At 26.8% G+C, this 17,400-nt stretch overlaps 1 protein-coding gene across 1 annotated transcript in view; it reads left to right on the forward strand.

Annotated features, from left to right (window-relative positions):
• Positions 1–15,043, forward strand: part of Piezo (piezo) — a 154,177-nt gene extending 139,134 nt beyond the window's left edge. Inside the window, exons 24-39 of the mRNA XM_065499391.1 lie at positions 639–792; positions 865–1,066; positions 3,672–3,944; positions 4,196–4,240; positions 5,715–5,828; positions 10,144–10,279; positions 10,353–10,636; positions 10,703–10,780; positions 11,311–11,436; positions 11,506–11,650; positions 11,718–12,091; positions 12,156–12,715; positions 13,609–13,881; positions 13,948–14,149; positions 14,298–14,439; positions 14,530–15,043. Of these exons, the coding sequence (XP_065355463.1) occupies positions 639–792; positions 865–1,066; positions 3,672–3,944; positions 4,196–4,240; positions 5,715–5,828; positions 10,144–10,279; positions 10,353–10,636; positions 10,703–10,780; positions 11,311–11,436; positions 11,506–11,650; positions 11,718–12,091; positions 12,156–12,715; positions 13,609–13,881; positions 13,948–14,149; positions 14,298–14,439; positions 14,530–14,727 (3,306 nt within the window). The 3' untranslated portion in view covers positions 14,728–15,043. The remainder of the gene's footprint in view (positions 1–638; positions 793–864; positions 1,067–3,671; positions 3,945–4,195; positions 4,241–5,714; positions 5,829–10,143; positions 10,280–10,352; positions 10,637–10,702; positions 10,781–11,310; positions 11,437–11,505; positions 11,651–11,717; positions 12,092–12,155; positions 12,716–13,608; positions 13,882–13,947; positions 14,150–14,297; positions 14,440–14,529) is intronic.
• Positions 15,044–17,400: the final 2,357 nt, after the last annotated feature.

Raw genomic sequence — 17,400 nt, forward strand, 5'->3', positions numbered from 1 at the left:
CTCGGATATTTTGTTCTGAAGTGAAAAAGAGTTCTGCATTGATCAAAACAAATAGCAGTCGGACGGGGCAAGTCCTGGCCTATAAGGTGGCTGAGGCAAAACTTTCTAAATAAGTTTTAACATGAATTGCAACATGTCATGATCTGGGCGTTTTTCGGCCAATGCTCACTTCAAACCTATCAGTTGTGTTCGGTACAGGTTCCCTGTGATGGTCAGGCCACACTTCAGCAGATTATAGATGATAGGACCTGCCAAATATTTCTCAAACAAAAATATAATAAAAACATTCGATGGGAAACAAATCGCAACGAATCGGTTTATTTGTGCAGAAATATTACTATGACTTTGAGAAGAAAACTTATAATGACTGACATGACTGTTTAGTTAATCAATGTTCAAAAGTACTATTAGGCATAAATGAGACCTATTCTCAAGCTGAAATTAAAAATGTAAATTTTATAAAGAAAAAATGCATAGTTTTTGGTTTTTCAGCAAAAGATGGGTTAAATCTAGAAACTGGAAATATTTAAATTAGTTTTGAAACATATTATAAATGGCACTGAACAAATTGTTAACCTTAACTCTTATTTACATTATTTAGTTTTTAATTTAAATAAATCTAATTTCTATTTTTTAAGGAGAGTCAAAAGCCTAAAAATATTAAAGATGGTCAAACCGATATGGGTCCCTCAACTAGTAAAGTTGGTGAAATACATTCAAGGCCACATACCAGTGAAATGAAACAGAAAACCGAAGTTGATAGCGGTGATACTGGTGAGGATTCTGATGCAGGTATGTGTTTATTATAATATTCTCCAACAAGAATTTCTCATTTTATTATATTTAAATAAATTCCATTAATAGACTTCCAGGCAAATCCAATTATACGTTTAATGGAAGCATTTTTAGTTTCGTTAACCATCCGCCTAAATCGTTTCTCTCGCAATTATCGTTATGTCAATAAGATTTTAGCGGAAGAGAAGAAGGCTCTCAAAGAATCCAAAATCATGGGACGTTTTAGTACTAAAAATGCATTATATTGCATAATGAAACATAATCTTTCCAGGTATTTATATTTATTGCAATATCATTTAGATTTTAATATAATTTGAAGCAAACAGAAATTAATATACAAATGTATTGAAGTAATCTTAAAGTTCAATTGCATATTTATGAAAAGTATTTTTGGTTTTTATTTTTAAATTAGATACATATACATAGTAAGTTATTAATTTATTTGTTTTTTTTTTATTTTTAAAAACCTTATTTTAGTTATTTTAATTTATATCATGTTTTTTTATTTCTTTTTATGAATATTCACAAAAGAATTCTAAATGTTTAAATAATTTTATTGAAAAAACTATTAAAGCTTTTTAAGTTTTTTTCTTTTGTTAGAAAAAAGGACAACTAATTAAATATTTAAGTATTATTTTAAAATTTCAGAGGGAAAATTACAAAGCATTTAAATTTTGCAACACAATTGTACTTAATTACGTAATAACACTAGGATTGTTATTTAAATAACTAAATAGTCGATTACAAAACTAGAAATTTTCAATATTTGCTAAATGTTATTTCTCAAATTTTATTAAAACTCATTAAAAATACAAAATGTTTCGTTAAATTTTTAGAACATATCCCAAGTGTTAACAAATTTGAACTTTTGGGGAGAGAAAAATGTGAATGAAAAAAATCAAACAAAATTGTGGGATTTTTTTCAAATATTTAGCCTTTATTTTGAAACATTTGTACTATATAAATTTATTAAAAGTATTGGACATTGCTAGCTATGACCTTTTTCCCATCTTTCTGGCCACATATGGATTCAGAGCCAAAAGAACTTCTTATCTTTTGAGGCCAAAAACGAATTTCGGATACTCTGTTCTGAAGTAAAATGTATCGATCGAAACAAATAGTATTCAAACGGGGCAAGTTCTGTAATATAAGGCGGGTGAGACAAAACTTCCCAATCACTTCATTCTAAATACATTTTTCATATCTGGCCGCATATTCTGATAATTTTTTCGGCCAATGCTCACTTCAAACGAATCAGTTGGGTTCGGTACAGGTTCCCTGTAGCTCATAATAAATAATAGTCTTTTGCTCCCTCCAAATACTGATAATTACCTAAGCGCCATGGATATTTGGTTTTTCCCTGCTTTAGAATGAATCCTGCTGCTCGAAAATGTTTTGAAATTGCTGCCTGAGTAGCTCCCAATGATTTTACAAGCTATTGATGAGTTTTACAACAATCTTTATGGTGTAATGCCTCCAATTCTTGGTATTCAAACTTTTTTGGCTGGCCTGGGTGATTTTTGTCTTCCGTGTCAAAATCACCACTTCTGAACCGCACAACCCATCTCTCGCACGTTGAAACCGATGGAACACATTCTCCATAAGTTTTGGCGAGCATACGGCACTTTTTTTAAATTAAAGAAGTAAAGCAAAACTTTCCGAATATGATGAAGCAATAAATCGCATTTTTATTAAAAAATATGAACTTTGAACTTATATAAAAACCAAACTAAATCGAATTTCGAAAGTCTGAAGAACTTTAAATTTTGTATGGCCATGGAAAACATTTGTATGAAATATTATCGAATTCAGAAGAGTAGAGGTTCAAAAAATCTTTTTAGTATCGAAAATTTTCGATTTGCTCCCGGAACCAAATTTTTTCATTCCCGTACGATACATTAGGAAAATTTGGTATTTTGATAAAACTATTTATACGAATTATTTTTTCAGAATCCGCTAAATTAGAAATGGAATTGAAAAGATTCTCTCATTTTATCATGATAAACGTCAAAATCGGACAACTTTGTCCTGACAACAAACGTCATTAACTGTTATGATAAATATTTGTCAAGTATAGACACGGGATAACGATCAACAATATAGAATTTTGATGAAAATAACTTTTTAAATTAATAATTCGTTTCATATTACGTAATTAAGTACCACCATATAAACGAAATACATTGAAAACGCAACATAATAGTAGGGAAAAATGAGTATAATGAAAATATTATACTGTCATACATATGTATGTATATGTGATGTAAAGATGTCATCATTGTTTCCAAAGTCCTGACAGAAATCGTACATAAACACATATATATATATATTTTCTATATGCAGGGTTCATACAGTACAATATGTATTATTGTTTTTTTTTGTAAGAGTTTGAATTGCGTTTGTGTTGCATTCATTTTAGTGATTCTATTAATTAAATTCCGTAATATACTCCAACATAAACATTTATATACATAGAAGAATTATAATTAGCATTTCATTTTATTATAATTTCATTAATGTATTGTTTATTTCTTTTTTATTCTTTTCTTGCATTTTTTAATTTCCTTGCTACATTTATTATTTGCTCTACCTGCGCCCTCACCAACCACCAATAAATTACCGAAATTTTGAACTGAACACCACCATCATCAACACATTAACCAAAATCAACATTTAAACAAAATCATCGTTTCGTTTAATAACTTTTTTTTATTTTCTTTGTTTTAATTGTAAAATTTGGTTTATAAATTTTTTGTAATAATCTTCTGTTACGCAAAATTGATTACGTTTCTCTTTTTATTTATATTTTAAAACCTTTTATTGTTTGTATGGATTTTGTTTTTGATTGATTGATTAAATTTTGTGACGATGAGTAGTGATGAAGGTGAAGATGCCGCCACCGCTCCTTCAACATCATCTAAACGGAATTCAAATAATGCACTAAATAATATTACAAACATACAAGAACCGCCACAAAACAATCACAATACTTATGAACCTATGCAATCACCAAATCCACAACTACCACCACCACTGCCAACATCACAACCTCCACTACCTACCACAGCCACCACCTCCACCATACAATCATCTGATATACAACAGTATAACGATGAAGCCATATTTCCATTAGATGTCGTTGATGCTAGGTAAACAAAAATAATTGAAATTTCTTTATTTAAATTATTGTTTTTCAAATTCTAAAACTGATTTCTTTTAATGTTTATAATTTCCTTAAACTCTAAACTAACAAAAAAAATCAACAAATACAACAACAAATTTATTAACCTTCTAATTCTTTTTCAAAATTTCCCAAAACAAAATTTGATTCTTAAAAATATCTCTAAATTATCCCAAATTTTTTTATGCATTTTTTTTCATATTCAACTTTTTATTATAGAAGCAAAGAAAGTATTGCGGATCGAAATAGTAAAATTATGCGTGGGTAAGTTTATTTTTACAAATTATTTTTAATTTTTTGTTAAAACGAAAAAAAACGAAGTTAAAATTGTGTTTATGTTTTTATTTATATTAATCATTATTATTAATTAAAAATTTCATTTGTTTAACGAAATTGTACATCATTTTAACAATTATTTGGTAATTGTATAATATTCATACATAACTTGTGAATATTTTTATGTTTTGCTTAAAAAACATTTTTGTTTGTTCTTTTTTTTAATGTAAAGGAAAAATGACACAGATCAAAAATATTTCCAACATTTTACATGTGTTCTTTTTGTTTTCAAATTAACGTAATTGAAATAGTGCTTACACTATTTCCAATTGTACTTGAGAAATTTTTTAATTATATTTCAAAATTTTCCAAATATATTTCTGAATTTTTAATTGTATTTCCGAAATATGTAATGGTAATTTCTAAAAATTCAAATAGAAAAATACTTTTGGAAAATTCTGAAAAACAATTAGAAAATATTCAAGTTCTGAAATACAATTAAAAAATGTTGGAGCCGCCAATTTTCCGCCTATTAAGCTCCTGTCATTTGATTTCTATCAAAATTTGAACAAGCTGCGTCATTTAGTTTGAGCTTGACAGCCATTGATAGCAGACTTGAGGAGAATATGGAAAATTTCGTGTGCTCATTAAGCATTATTTTTTGCGGAAAAACACTATCACTTAGCTTGATAAATACTAAGTGAACTCTCCACCATCAATTTCAATGGTAAACAAGTGATGCCGAACATCCTGGGCGACCAGTCGAGGTCTATACATCCGAAACAATTGAACAAATTCACAATATGGTGTTGGTCGATCGGAGGATGAAGTTGAAATCATAGTCATCTCATGGCTCAGTGGTTTCAATTTTGAATGATCACTTGGGTATGAGAAAGCTTTCCGAAAGATGCTCACAACTAAGTCCTATTCTCCAGATTTAACCCCGAGTGACTATTTCTTCTTTCCAAACCTGAAGAAATGGCCCGTCGGAAAGAGAAAAAATACCTATTTTGTTCAAATCTTATTTTTTGGAAGGGATACAAAAATTGGGGAAACATTGGACAAAATGTATAGAGCTCAAAGGAGATTAGTTTATAGGTTATAAGCTTTTTTCTTATATTTTCTTGGTCCTTTTTGGTGCTATAAAATCCAAAGCCGTGAAGTTTCCAACTATCTATTGATTCGATTTGATCTGTGTTCATTTTTTCCAATAATTAATAAATATATATAAATACTCGTATTTTTGTATAATCCTAAACGCCTTTAATTTACATGTATCATTTGTACAAAAAAAAGAACCACGACAGCAAAAAAGACAAAATTCATCCTTATGTATTTACAATTATATTATTTATATTTGTGTTTTTTTTTTTATTTGTTTAATTTAAACTTATGTATTTAATTCTGAATTATTGGTGTTCGCTTTTGGCTTTTGTGTTTCTAATACTACGTTTAATAATAGACGCAAATCAGAGCCTCTACCAGAAATACGTATAAAGGCTCCTTCGTTTGATCGTGGCCGCCGAGGCTCAGGTTCTGTTATAAGTAAACAATGGTCTCAAGAGAAAGTAACCAGGTAGCTTAGCATTTTATTTTTAAAATCTAAAATAAACTACAAATCAAATTAAAATACATCTTTTTTTCATTTTAATGTAGCATTTGTCTAATGATTGTCTTTTCATTTTATCACATTAAAGTGGTTTGAATTTGTTTAATCGCTACATTTATTTTTCTTTTTAGAGTTTCAAGACATTTTTCCCATACATTTATTAAATAATTGTCTTTTGTCAGTTTGAAAAAAATATAGCGTTAATTTCATGAATGGACTCCAAATTAATTCACAATGAGTGTTGTATGGTTTTTCCAACTTAAAACAATATACATCAGTTGTGAATAGAACCATTATAGATATAATATTTAAAATCTGAAAATTAAAAGCATTTATTCTGTTTTCAAAACCATTTTAAAGATCATTTATTAAATATTTATATTTCAAATGTTATTTTCGAAAGTATGGATGACTTCAACGCATTTTGCAAAGCTACACTGCAATGCATAGTGTTCATAAACGCAATAGATTTTGTTTTGGCAATGTCGCAAGTTCATTATTGTATGGCAATGCTTGTCCATGCGCAGCATCTGTCAAATTTGTGAACTGTTTTTATTTATGATTCTTTACAAAGCACTTATGCGTTCATGAATGTCACAAAGTATTGCTTTGCATTACTGCGTTTATGAAGTCGGCCTATGTTTCAAATATAATGTTCTCTAATTATATATGTAGTGATATCTCGCAATTTTTAAAGATTAATATTTGAAACTTTGTTATCCAAGTAATAAGTTTATCTATTCTGGAAATGTTTTAAGACTGATATTTGAAACTTTGTTATCCATATACACATAAATTTTAAAATTCTATCTAAAATTTTCGTTTTAGAGTATTTATTCATGAAAGAAACGTTATATATTATATATTTTTATCTTACAATATCTGTCCATGTGCTTTTATGCTTGATATTTTATATCTATATTTTTTTTATTTTTTCTTTACATTTTCAATACAATGCACAATTATGAATGTATGAGTTTTTGTAAATTTTATTTAAACAATTTAGCATGTTTTTTTTTTTCAATTTGTATATAGTATATCTTTTTTATATTATTTCAAAATGTCTTCTTGGTATTTTCAATATTTGTATTGTATAATGAATGTCTAAGCACCGAAAATCAATTTTCTTTACAAAGTTACATACGTTTCTTCAAGAATTTGTAACTTTGAATACGATTTTAAAAATAGGAATACTGAATTGTATTGAAAGCTAAAAAAAACTATTTTATTATTAAACTACAATACAACATACTAATATTTAACAATTAACTAACTAAAAACATATATAATATAAAGTCCACATAACTTGAGTTACAGTAACACATTTTACATATTTCGTATAAATTTTTTTATTATTATATTTATTTTTCCAAATAATAGTTATAATGGTATTTTTTTAATTTACTACTGAATGTTGAAATATCTCTGTGGTTTATATTTTTAGTATATAATAATTATTTTCTATTTTAAGAGGGTTTTTAACAGTTTCATATAATTTAGATGTATAGTGGAATACAATTTTTAGTATGGTATTGGTTTTTTTTTGCAATTTTAAATAAATATAAATAATCGTTTTAAAGTCAATATTACCATTAAAATAGCTTAATTTTAAAAGAAGTTCACCGTTTTTGGTCACTGTATAAATGTTAAAAAAAAAACTATATAATAAGAAGAGATAGGCAAAATTGCAATAGGTAAAAATAAAGCCAACATATCTAAGTATTTGAAACAAGAACAAATTTTAGAATACCCATCAAAAAAAGAGCACATCAAAAAATGTGGTTGTGGTCGCCCCTCTACCCTACATGTGTATGGAAGTCGACTTTACAATGTCCATCTATCCGTATGTTGTCTGAAATACGTCTTCCGAATCCCCTAGATATCCCACAATGCATATGGTATTAAAATATGTATTTTGTATTAAAAATTAGTAAAATTTTTGCCTAAAGGATGTTTTTTAAGCCTGATAGAACTTACGAAGGGTTTAAATGTCAAACGAACTGTCATATTGCACTCACTTTTTGACATTTCTGATCAGTTTACTCTGCAAATCATCATGAATAGATTGACGCTTGAACAATGCTAAAAAATTATCCAAATTTACTTTGAAAATCAGTCGTCGATTCGTGCAACTCACTATTGATTTATTGAAATTAAAATTTGACGATCATTTGATTTCGAGAAATGGATCTGCTAATTGGTCTCCAAGGTCGTGCGATTTATCACTTCTCCATTATTTCCTGTGGGGCCACGTCAAGTCACTGGTTTATGCTGATAAACCAGCAACAATCGACGTCTTTGATATACATATATAATGGATACTAAGTGCTGCACATAGACAGTATGTATATCAAATGAAAGCTTCTTAAAATTTCTCCTCAAACAATGATTCAATTTCTGGGAAAGTATTTTTAACACGATTTTTTTTTGACCAAACAATTTTTCCAAAAGTTAACTATTTTGTATTACTGGTTTTATTTGTGCGGGAACATAATCAGGGTTATTCCTGTTCTCCCTTTCACCATTCACCTTATTTTTGGAAGCATAATTACAACAATAGTATCTAATTTTCTCAGCATTTCTAATTATAAATGTTTACAAGTGATTTTTTTAACCTTAATTATATAATTTTCGAAATCTTATTTTATAGATGAATGGTGAAAGTGAGAACAGGAATAGCCATGAATATATCATAAGTTAAATGAAACTGTTAATACCCTGACTATTTTTTATGCGTAAATACGATATATGTAATTAATATTAGTTTATAAGTGTAGATTAAAACCTATTAAATTCAGTTCTGTTCTGTATATTATTTGATCATTGGATTTTGAAACATATATTTTCATATTTAAAAAGATCTCAAACATTTAATTAAATGTAGATAATATCTCATACGTATAGTAAATTTTTTTTAAAAAATTACAATTCTATACAAATTATAAAATCATTAATAGTTTACATTTAATAGTTTCCTGTAAAATAAATTGTAGATATCAGCTCAGACCTTTTTAACAAAGTAAAATGTTACCTTAACTCTGTCGTTCGATATAAGGTCAAAGGTCTTTCAGAGTATATATTGCATATAAGACAACTTTTCCGTAAAGACAAATCTGTATTAGAAAAAAATTCATTTCGATAAAGAATATTTTCAAATCAAAATTATCAAAATGTGAGCATAATTTATTTTATATTATAATTACTTTCAATCAAAGGTTCGAAGGAATTAATTCTTAATTAAATTTTCAAATTCTAATTAAATTTCATTAAAGAATTCATTACGAATAAATTCATAGGCTTAATTTCTTTGTACTTCAAACGTATTGAATTCATTCCTTTGAGAATTCATTCTTTATAGAATGAATTCCTTATTAAATCATTTAAGTTTTCTTTAATTAATATGCTTTACGAAATAGCTTAATGAAATCTGAATTATTAAAATTTTCTTCAATTCAAATCTATTAAAAATAGACAAAACACATATCAAATGAAAAAAAATATTTTCATACAATTTGGATTAGTTTTGAATTAACATTTAAATAATCATGCAAAGGTTGAATGTATTTTACTTTGAATTAATTCTATTCAAATAAAAGCCTTTGAATGATGCTAAAGAATTTGTTTTGTTGGGAATGGTTTAAAAGAATAAATTGCTGACATTTTTTAACTCTTAATTAAGATTTTAGAGAATTATTATAAAATTATATTCGAAATTCTGCTTTCATTAAATAGGAAAATTTACAGAATATTAGGAACTATCACGTGGCAGACATAATCAATTAGCAAGTTTTTAAAAACAAATTTTTTTTTTTAAATTAAAAAAATAACAATTCGAAAAAAACAAATTTCCAAAAAATTAAAAAAAAAATCTTTTTGTTTACCTAAAAATATTTAAAATTTGTATTATAAAATTTACAGAATATTAGGAACTATCACGTGGCAGACATAATCAATTAGCAAGTTTTTAAAAACAAAATTTTTTTTTTTAAATTCAAAAATAACAATTCGAAAAAAACAAATTTCCAAAAAAATTAAAAAAAAAACTGGAAAAATTCATTTTGTTTACCTAAAAATATTTAAAATTTGTATTTCAAGTAGAGAGATATATTCGGCACAGCCAAATATTGCTCTCTTACTTGTTTAGCTTAGATTCGTAACTTTAGGTAGATTTTTAAATTTTCATAATTTATTTAAATAAAATAACAGAACAGTCCTGAACTTTTTATATTTTTCACTTAATAATACCTGTATTTTCTATTTCATTTAAATGTCCACTTTACAGCACGGAAATTGCCTTCGATGATGAAGATTTTACTGCTCGCGATCACAATATTATTATAGAGGTTTTAATATCCGCCTGGTATGCGATATTATCAAATACGGATTTGATCTGTTATATAGTGGTGTTTATAAATCAAGTAAGTTTTAAATCAAACATTAACTTAAATAGTATACAATTATTTGAATTTGTTTTTATTATTTTCTCATTAGGTGGTAAATGCAAGTTTAATTTCATTACCTCTCCCCTTGATGGTCTTCCTGTGGGGTACACTGTCATTGCCTCGTCCTACAAAAACATTCTGGGTTACTTTGATTGCTTACACCCAGGCAATTGTACTTATAAAATGTATCTTCCAATTTAAATTAATCTGGGTCAATTATCATTACAACTTACCCAATAATCCATTGGGTATTGAGAAATTGTTTGGCATTGAAATGTCATCTGATTATGCCACATATGATCTGTTATTGCTATTGGTATTATTTTTCCATCGGTAAGAATCTTTATTTTTATTATTAGCAACTAAAATATACATTTCATGTATCAATAACATTTTCAGATTCATATTAAAATCTCATGGCTTATGGAAAATTGATAATAAATCGAGTGAAAAAGAGTCATCTTCCAAATCTACTTTGTAAGTACAATATATTATAAACTACATACTTATGTATATTAAATGAATTTAAATCTATAAAATAATTCTATTTTAAGTGCAGGTAAAGTTAATTTATAGAACTTTTAAAAACCTTATTAAGAACTATATAAATTTCCATAAGTTCGCCTAAGAAAGTTATTACTAACTCAAGATAAAGCTACAAATACAGATGCATTTTCAAGCTCAAGTTCCGATTCATTGGATACAGACTTGGATATAGAAACTATAAATCAAGATATAACAACTTCTTATATAAAAATTAACAAGTTGCAAAAAACGAAACAAAACAAATATTCTATTGGCAAGTCATTTCAAACTAGTTTAAGTACAGCTTGTGTTGATAAATGGGTTAATACAAGTTATGAATCAATTTCTAGTCAAGATGAATTTAAGAATCAGAGGTATTCTGTTAAGATATTAAATGATAAAACTTGTATAATTATTTTGTTTTTATTTATTTATTTTAAGTAACATATTTAAAAATCCCCATTTTGATTTTATATATATAGGAATGACATGAATGCGGACGAAGATGCCGATTCTGAACGTCGTAATTCGGCTGGTTCAGATCGTAATAGTGAACAACGTTTAACTGTTTCTCCCAATGATTTGGTTAAACGTGTGGGAAATTTACAGTAAGTTTATATCTGTAATTGGCTTATAGTAACCGAGACTTAACATGATTTTTTTTAACATTTTTATAGGCGCAACAAATATATGTCTGGTTTGACGAAATTTTTCCACAATCTTGTACATAAAGCCCGTTTGCCTACAGATGTTTATGCTCTCATGTTCCTGTGTGATTTTATCAACTTTTTCGTATTACTGTTTGGCTTTACTGCCTTTAGTGTAAGTTTAAATTGTTGAAATATAATAAATTAAAATAATAATTATATTTTTCTTTTCTTTTAACCAGTCGAAACAAGCAGATGGTGGTGTTAAAACATATTTGGCGGAAAATAAAGTTCCCATTCCCTTCTTGATTATGTTGCTGGTACAATTCGTTTTAATTGTAATAGATCGTGCTCTGTACCTGCGCAAGGCTCTGGTGTATAAAATCATATTCCACTTTATTTCTGTGGTGGGCATACATGTCTGGATGTTCTTTATAGTACCAGCTGTAACGGAAAGAAGTTTCTACGCTTCCGCCCCTCCTATAATATTCTACATCATCAAGTGTTTCTATTTGCTGCTTTCCAGTTATCAAATAAAATGTGGTTATCCAAATCGTATATTGGGTAATTTCTTAACCAAGAGCTTCTCCATGATTAATATGATATCGTTTAAAATGTAAGTACAATTATACTAATTTAGAAATATATCTTTGACTTATACATTGCTTTTGTTTTTGCAGCTACATGCTCATTCCCTTCCTGTATGAGTTGCGTACTATTTTGGATTGGTTGTGCACCGATACCACAATGACCCTATTCGATTGGCTGAAAATGGAGGATATATTCGCCAATATTTATTCCATTAAATGTTTGCGACAAATGGAAACGGATTTCCCCGCTGTTAGAGCCCAAAAGAAGGCAACATTTATGAAATTATTAATGGGCGGTTCGGCTATACTACTCATTGTTTTCGCTTTATGGGGCCCTCTCACATTGTTCGCTCTTTCCGGTGCTGTGGGACAATCAAATGTACCGACAGAAGTTAAAATTTCAATACGCATTGGCTCATATGATCCCATTTATGTGGCTAGCACACGCGAGAGTTCGTTCAGATTTGATGAAAGCATGTTCTCTGCTATGAAAGACGCTTATATTAAGGATAAGGATAAGGAAGCCTTATCATTTTTATTGAATTACGATGCCACCGATGTTGCGGCTATTAAATTGAAACGAAATTCACCTTCAATGTGGAATATAGCGCCACCAGATAAGGCAAGATTGTTATCGGAATTGGAAAGTAGTAAGTAAAATTGTTTTAGAATATTAACAATAGAAAATACCATCGGAAATAGTGGTTTGTTCTAAGCAAAGGTCCGAAAGAATTAATTTTATAATTAAATTGTCAAATTCAAATTAAAAAAATTCTCTAAGAATGCCAATAAAGCATTCAGCACCAAATTATTCGTTGTCTTAATTCTTTTTCTCTCGCTCTGCAAACCACAATCATTGAAAAGTGGCTGTAGAACATCAAAATAACCATACGGTTCGATATTACTTTTCAGCAAACTATCATTGGTTGCATATATGTAATAATCTGTGAAAATAGCTTTAAAAATATATTGAACTATCAAATTTTTCTTCAATTCAAATCTGTTACAAAAAGGCTTTAGAAAATGTTTCATATTGTAAATGACTAAAAGCAAAACTGAATGAAGAAAAAAATATTTTAACTCAACTTGTATTAGATTTGAATTTACAAAAAATTATTCAATTAAAGATCAATCTCTGTTTAAACAAAAAGCCTTTGATCGAAGGTAAAGCATTAGATTTTGGGAATGGATTTATGGAATGAATAGCTAAACTTTTTTAATTTCGAATCAAGATTTTAATGAATTAAGCTCAAATTTAATTAATTAATTCGAAGCTCTGATTCTAACTCACCATTTTTAAAACTTATTTTATATACAGGAAAATCTGTAATTTTCATGTCATATGAAAGTTCTTTGAATATACATAGTTTTAGTTGGAAATTTATTTTGTTAGGTTTTCACCAAGAATTGGCATTTAGGTTCTATCACAAAAATATGACAAAAATCTAAATAAAAGTTCATAAAATAAACCATTTTTAGAAAAGTTATCTCGCCATTTGAAACGATCCTAATACACATACCTTGTTTTATTTATATTTTTTAGATGTAACATTGGTGGTGCGTTTGTCCTATGAATTAACGCGAACACCTCCGGTTAAAAATCAAGTGGGAACTGTTGGCTCTGAGATCACGTGGGAGATGACTGCTGACTATGCAGATAGAAAGAATTTAGAAAATATGATAAGAACTGGCAATGAGAATGACACTGATGTCACCATTCCCAACATAGTGCCGAAATTTATTAAAGTATTAAATTCCGGTGATCCTACTTATATATCAGCACTGGTACCTAAAGGAAATGTTACTAAAAATTCAGGTTCGTAAAACTTTTACATATTTATTTTTATATATTTTAATAATATTCTTTATTTTTTTTCTTTAGATTTTACTAATATGAGTATATCCATGAATTCGGCTGGTAATACTAGCCTGTGGTGGGAAATAAGTGATTACTGTGGCGGAGATGAAACAGTTTCCACATTACTGAGAAAGTTACCCCTATATGACTGTTCATCGGGTATAGTGTTTTATACGTTTAACGATAAGAAATTCCCCTCTACATGGACTTTCTTAACAGGAGGAGGGTAAGTTTAAAACATAATCATAATTTACAATTTTTATAAAAGTTAGTTAATGAAGAATAAAATTTGTTTAATTATTCAAAGCCATTTTAATAATAAATAAATGTTACTTCATAAATTTAATTTGAACCTTTTTTGATGTTTATTTTAGCATCATCGGTCTGTACACTACATTTGTGTTATTGGCCTCCAGATTTTTGAAGAACTTCTTGGGTGGTCAAACTAGAAGAATTATGCATGAAGATTTGCCAAATGTTGATAGAGTCTTACAATTGTGCCTTGATATATATTTGGTAAGTTTTGCGGAGTATTTTAAGTCTTTGACAAGCATTTAATATATTAATATATTTTTTTATTATTATTATTATTATTTCTTTCCACAGGTAAGAGAAGCTTTAGAATTTATGCTAGAGGAAGATCTCTTTGCCAAATTAATCTTCTTGTACCGATCACCGGAGACCATGATTAAATGGACACGGCTACGTGAAGAAATTGCCGATGATGAAACGGACAGTGATTCGGTGCGTAGCCGCATGAGTGGGCGTCGCAACGATCATCCACAACCAGCTAATGTTCAATAACCTTAACTGAGTGTGTCTTAAAATAGGAAGAAACAAATTCAATATTTAAAAATAAATTTCTTACAAACAAATTCTTAAAATATTTTTAACAATTACAAACCAAGAAGTACAACAAATACTTCACACACACACTTCATTTTTAAAACATAATTAATTTGTTTTGTTATTTTTTTCACATGTACACAATCAAAACTTAAGAACTGCCTACGAATTATTATTGTATGATTTGATTATAAATATTACTACTAAATATTAATTATTGTTGATATTATTAATGTATAATTTATTATTTATAGCATACATATGTAATTACTATAATACCTAAACAATGTTAATATTTTTTCCGTTTTTATTTTTGTAGAATTTTAAGCAAAAATATATGTTGGTTATTTAAAGTAGAAAAAGAAGAGAAAACTTGTAAAATTATTAAAAATCAATGTTTCTTTTTTGTTTGAAATTTACAAAGAATAAATATAAAATTTATTAAGCTTCTTTATTTTGAATAAAGTTATAATTTTTTATAATATAAAATTGTTCTTATAAATAACATTTTTAAATGAAATGGTTTTAGGAAAATTTAGTTTTTTTTTATTAAAATAACTTTATTTAAAATTAAGTTGTTATTAAAATGCTATTTAAACTATAAAGTATAGTAATATAATTATAATTGTAATAAAATGTGAACTCATATTCAGGGATTTTAAGCATTTTTTTGATACAGAACATTAAATAAAATAATAATGATAATGATAATATTGTATAATGTAATTGAAAACAACAAAAAAATTTAGATAAACAATTTATATGTTTAATATTATTAAACTAGTAATTCTAAATAAGTGATAATACAAAGAGTTAATCGTATTTTTTATATTACTTTTTATTGATTTTTTTTTTACTATTTGCAATATTATTAAAGTGCTTGTGTATAAAATTATTTTAGATATATTTTGAAGAAAAACAAAAAATAACAATAAATATATGTATAAAACACTGGAAATTGTTAGGAAATTTGTCGCAAACTGTTCGAAGTAAAATGTACTATATTTTCAATGAATTCATATTCATTCGAAAGTTACCACTTTCAAATGAAAATGAATTTAGCATATAAATTTAAACATTTTCATAGACTAAAGCAAACATTGGAATTGTAAACAATATTCTTCGGTTTTAAATTGAAAATGTTCGAAAATGTATAATGTATAATGTACTGTAATTCAAAAATTACCTTATAAAATTGTTTTTAAAGTACATACATTTAAATTTTAAAAACTCTAAACATTGTTCAAAATTTTCAAACTGTTACAAATTTCCATATTCAATCATTGACAAACTAGTAAATTCTTATATAAAACTTCAAGTTAAAAAAAAGAATCTCATAAATATTGTAAAAATATTCTAAAAATTTAACTATTAATTAAATCCAGTGTTTAATATACTTAAAAAATAAACGTAAATTAAATATAATTATTTTTTTATTGAAAAAAAGCCAAAATATTTAATAAAATGCCTTAAATGTTGTAATTTAAAAAATGAAGAATAATTTAATTAAAATCAAAAAACAAAACAGAAATACAATAATCTAAATATGCTTGCATATACATATATTTAATCAAAATTCATTCATTTATAAATGTCTAAACCTTTACTATAAAACAAATAAAACCACTAAATATCATATCATTCACAATTTAAAAAAAAATCAAAAACAAAACGAAGAATATACCTACATATAAAATTTATATAAAATCAGTCAGTTAGTTAGTTAGTCACATTCATATCGTTAAAAACAACAACCACATCATAATTTTTATAATTGGAATTGATATTTTTTCGAAAATCAAAATGCATACCTATTTAAGCGACGAAAACGAACAAAACAAAATTATGTAATAATATTACTATAATAATTATATGTATGTATATCCTAAAATTAATAATTTTCGTTTAGTCTTTAGGAATTTTTTATATAACTAAACATTTTTTTGATATTACAAATATAATAAAATAATAATTGTTTGAAATAATTAATGTTAAAAAAAACTGAAGAAAAAAAAACTAAATATAAATAAATGTTTTTTACCTTTATTAACTATTTATTAATAATAACAAATAAAAAATGGTACCTATTTTAATGTTTAATATTAGACAAATTTAAAATCAAAAAACTAGATTTTTATTTAATTATGTAAAGTATAATAACAACAAATAAAGTTTGTATTTTTTCAATAAACTATCAACATAACAAAAATGTTTTCAAAGTTAATACATGTTATTAGTTGGTCGATTTTGGATAGCAGCCAAATTTTGAGTTGTGTTGCCAGCAACAGAAATGATAACTGCTAGTTGCTATCTGTAATACCATTTAGGCAACTGACCATCAAAAATCGACCATAGATACGTCATACGAGCATTTTAAAAACATATGCAATATTAGCTAGAAGTGGGATAACAAAGTAAGTAATTATTACAATGGAGTGGGCTTTGGAATGAATAACATACTCTAAGGAATCTGTGATTTAATGTTTGAAATGCTTACAATTTAAAAGATGTTAGTAAGTAGTTGGTAGTCTAAAATTTTCACCATTACTTTATAGTTTATTTTATTCTCTAACACTGCAAAATATTGATAAAATTTTCACCACTACGTTGTAGTTCATTTTATTATCTAAC

The sequence above is a fragment of the Calliphora vicina genome, chromosome 2, assembly GCF_958450345.1.
Source record: "Calliphora vicina chromosome 2, idCalVici1.1, whole genome shotgun sequence".
Taxonomy (NCBI): Eukaryota; Metazoa; Arthropoda; class Insecta; order Diptera; family Calliphoridae; genus Calliphora; species Calliphora vicina.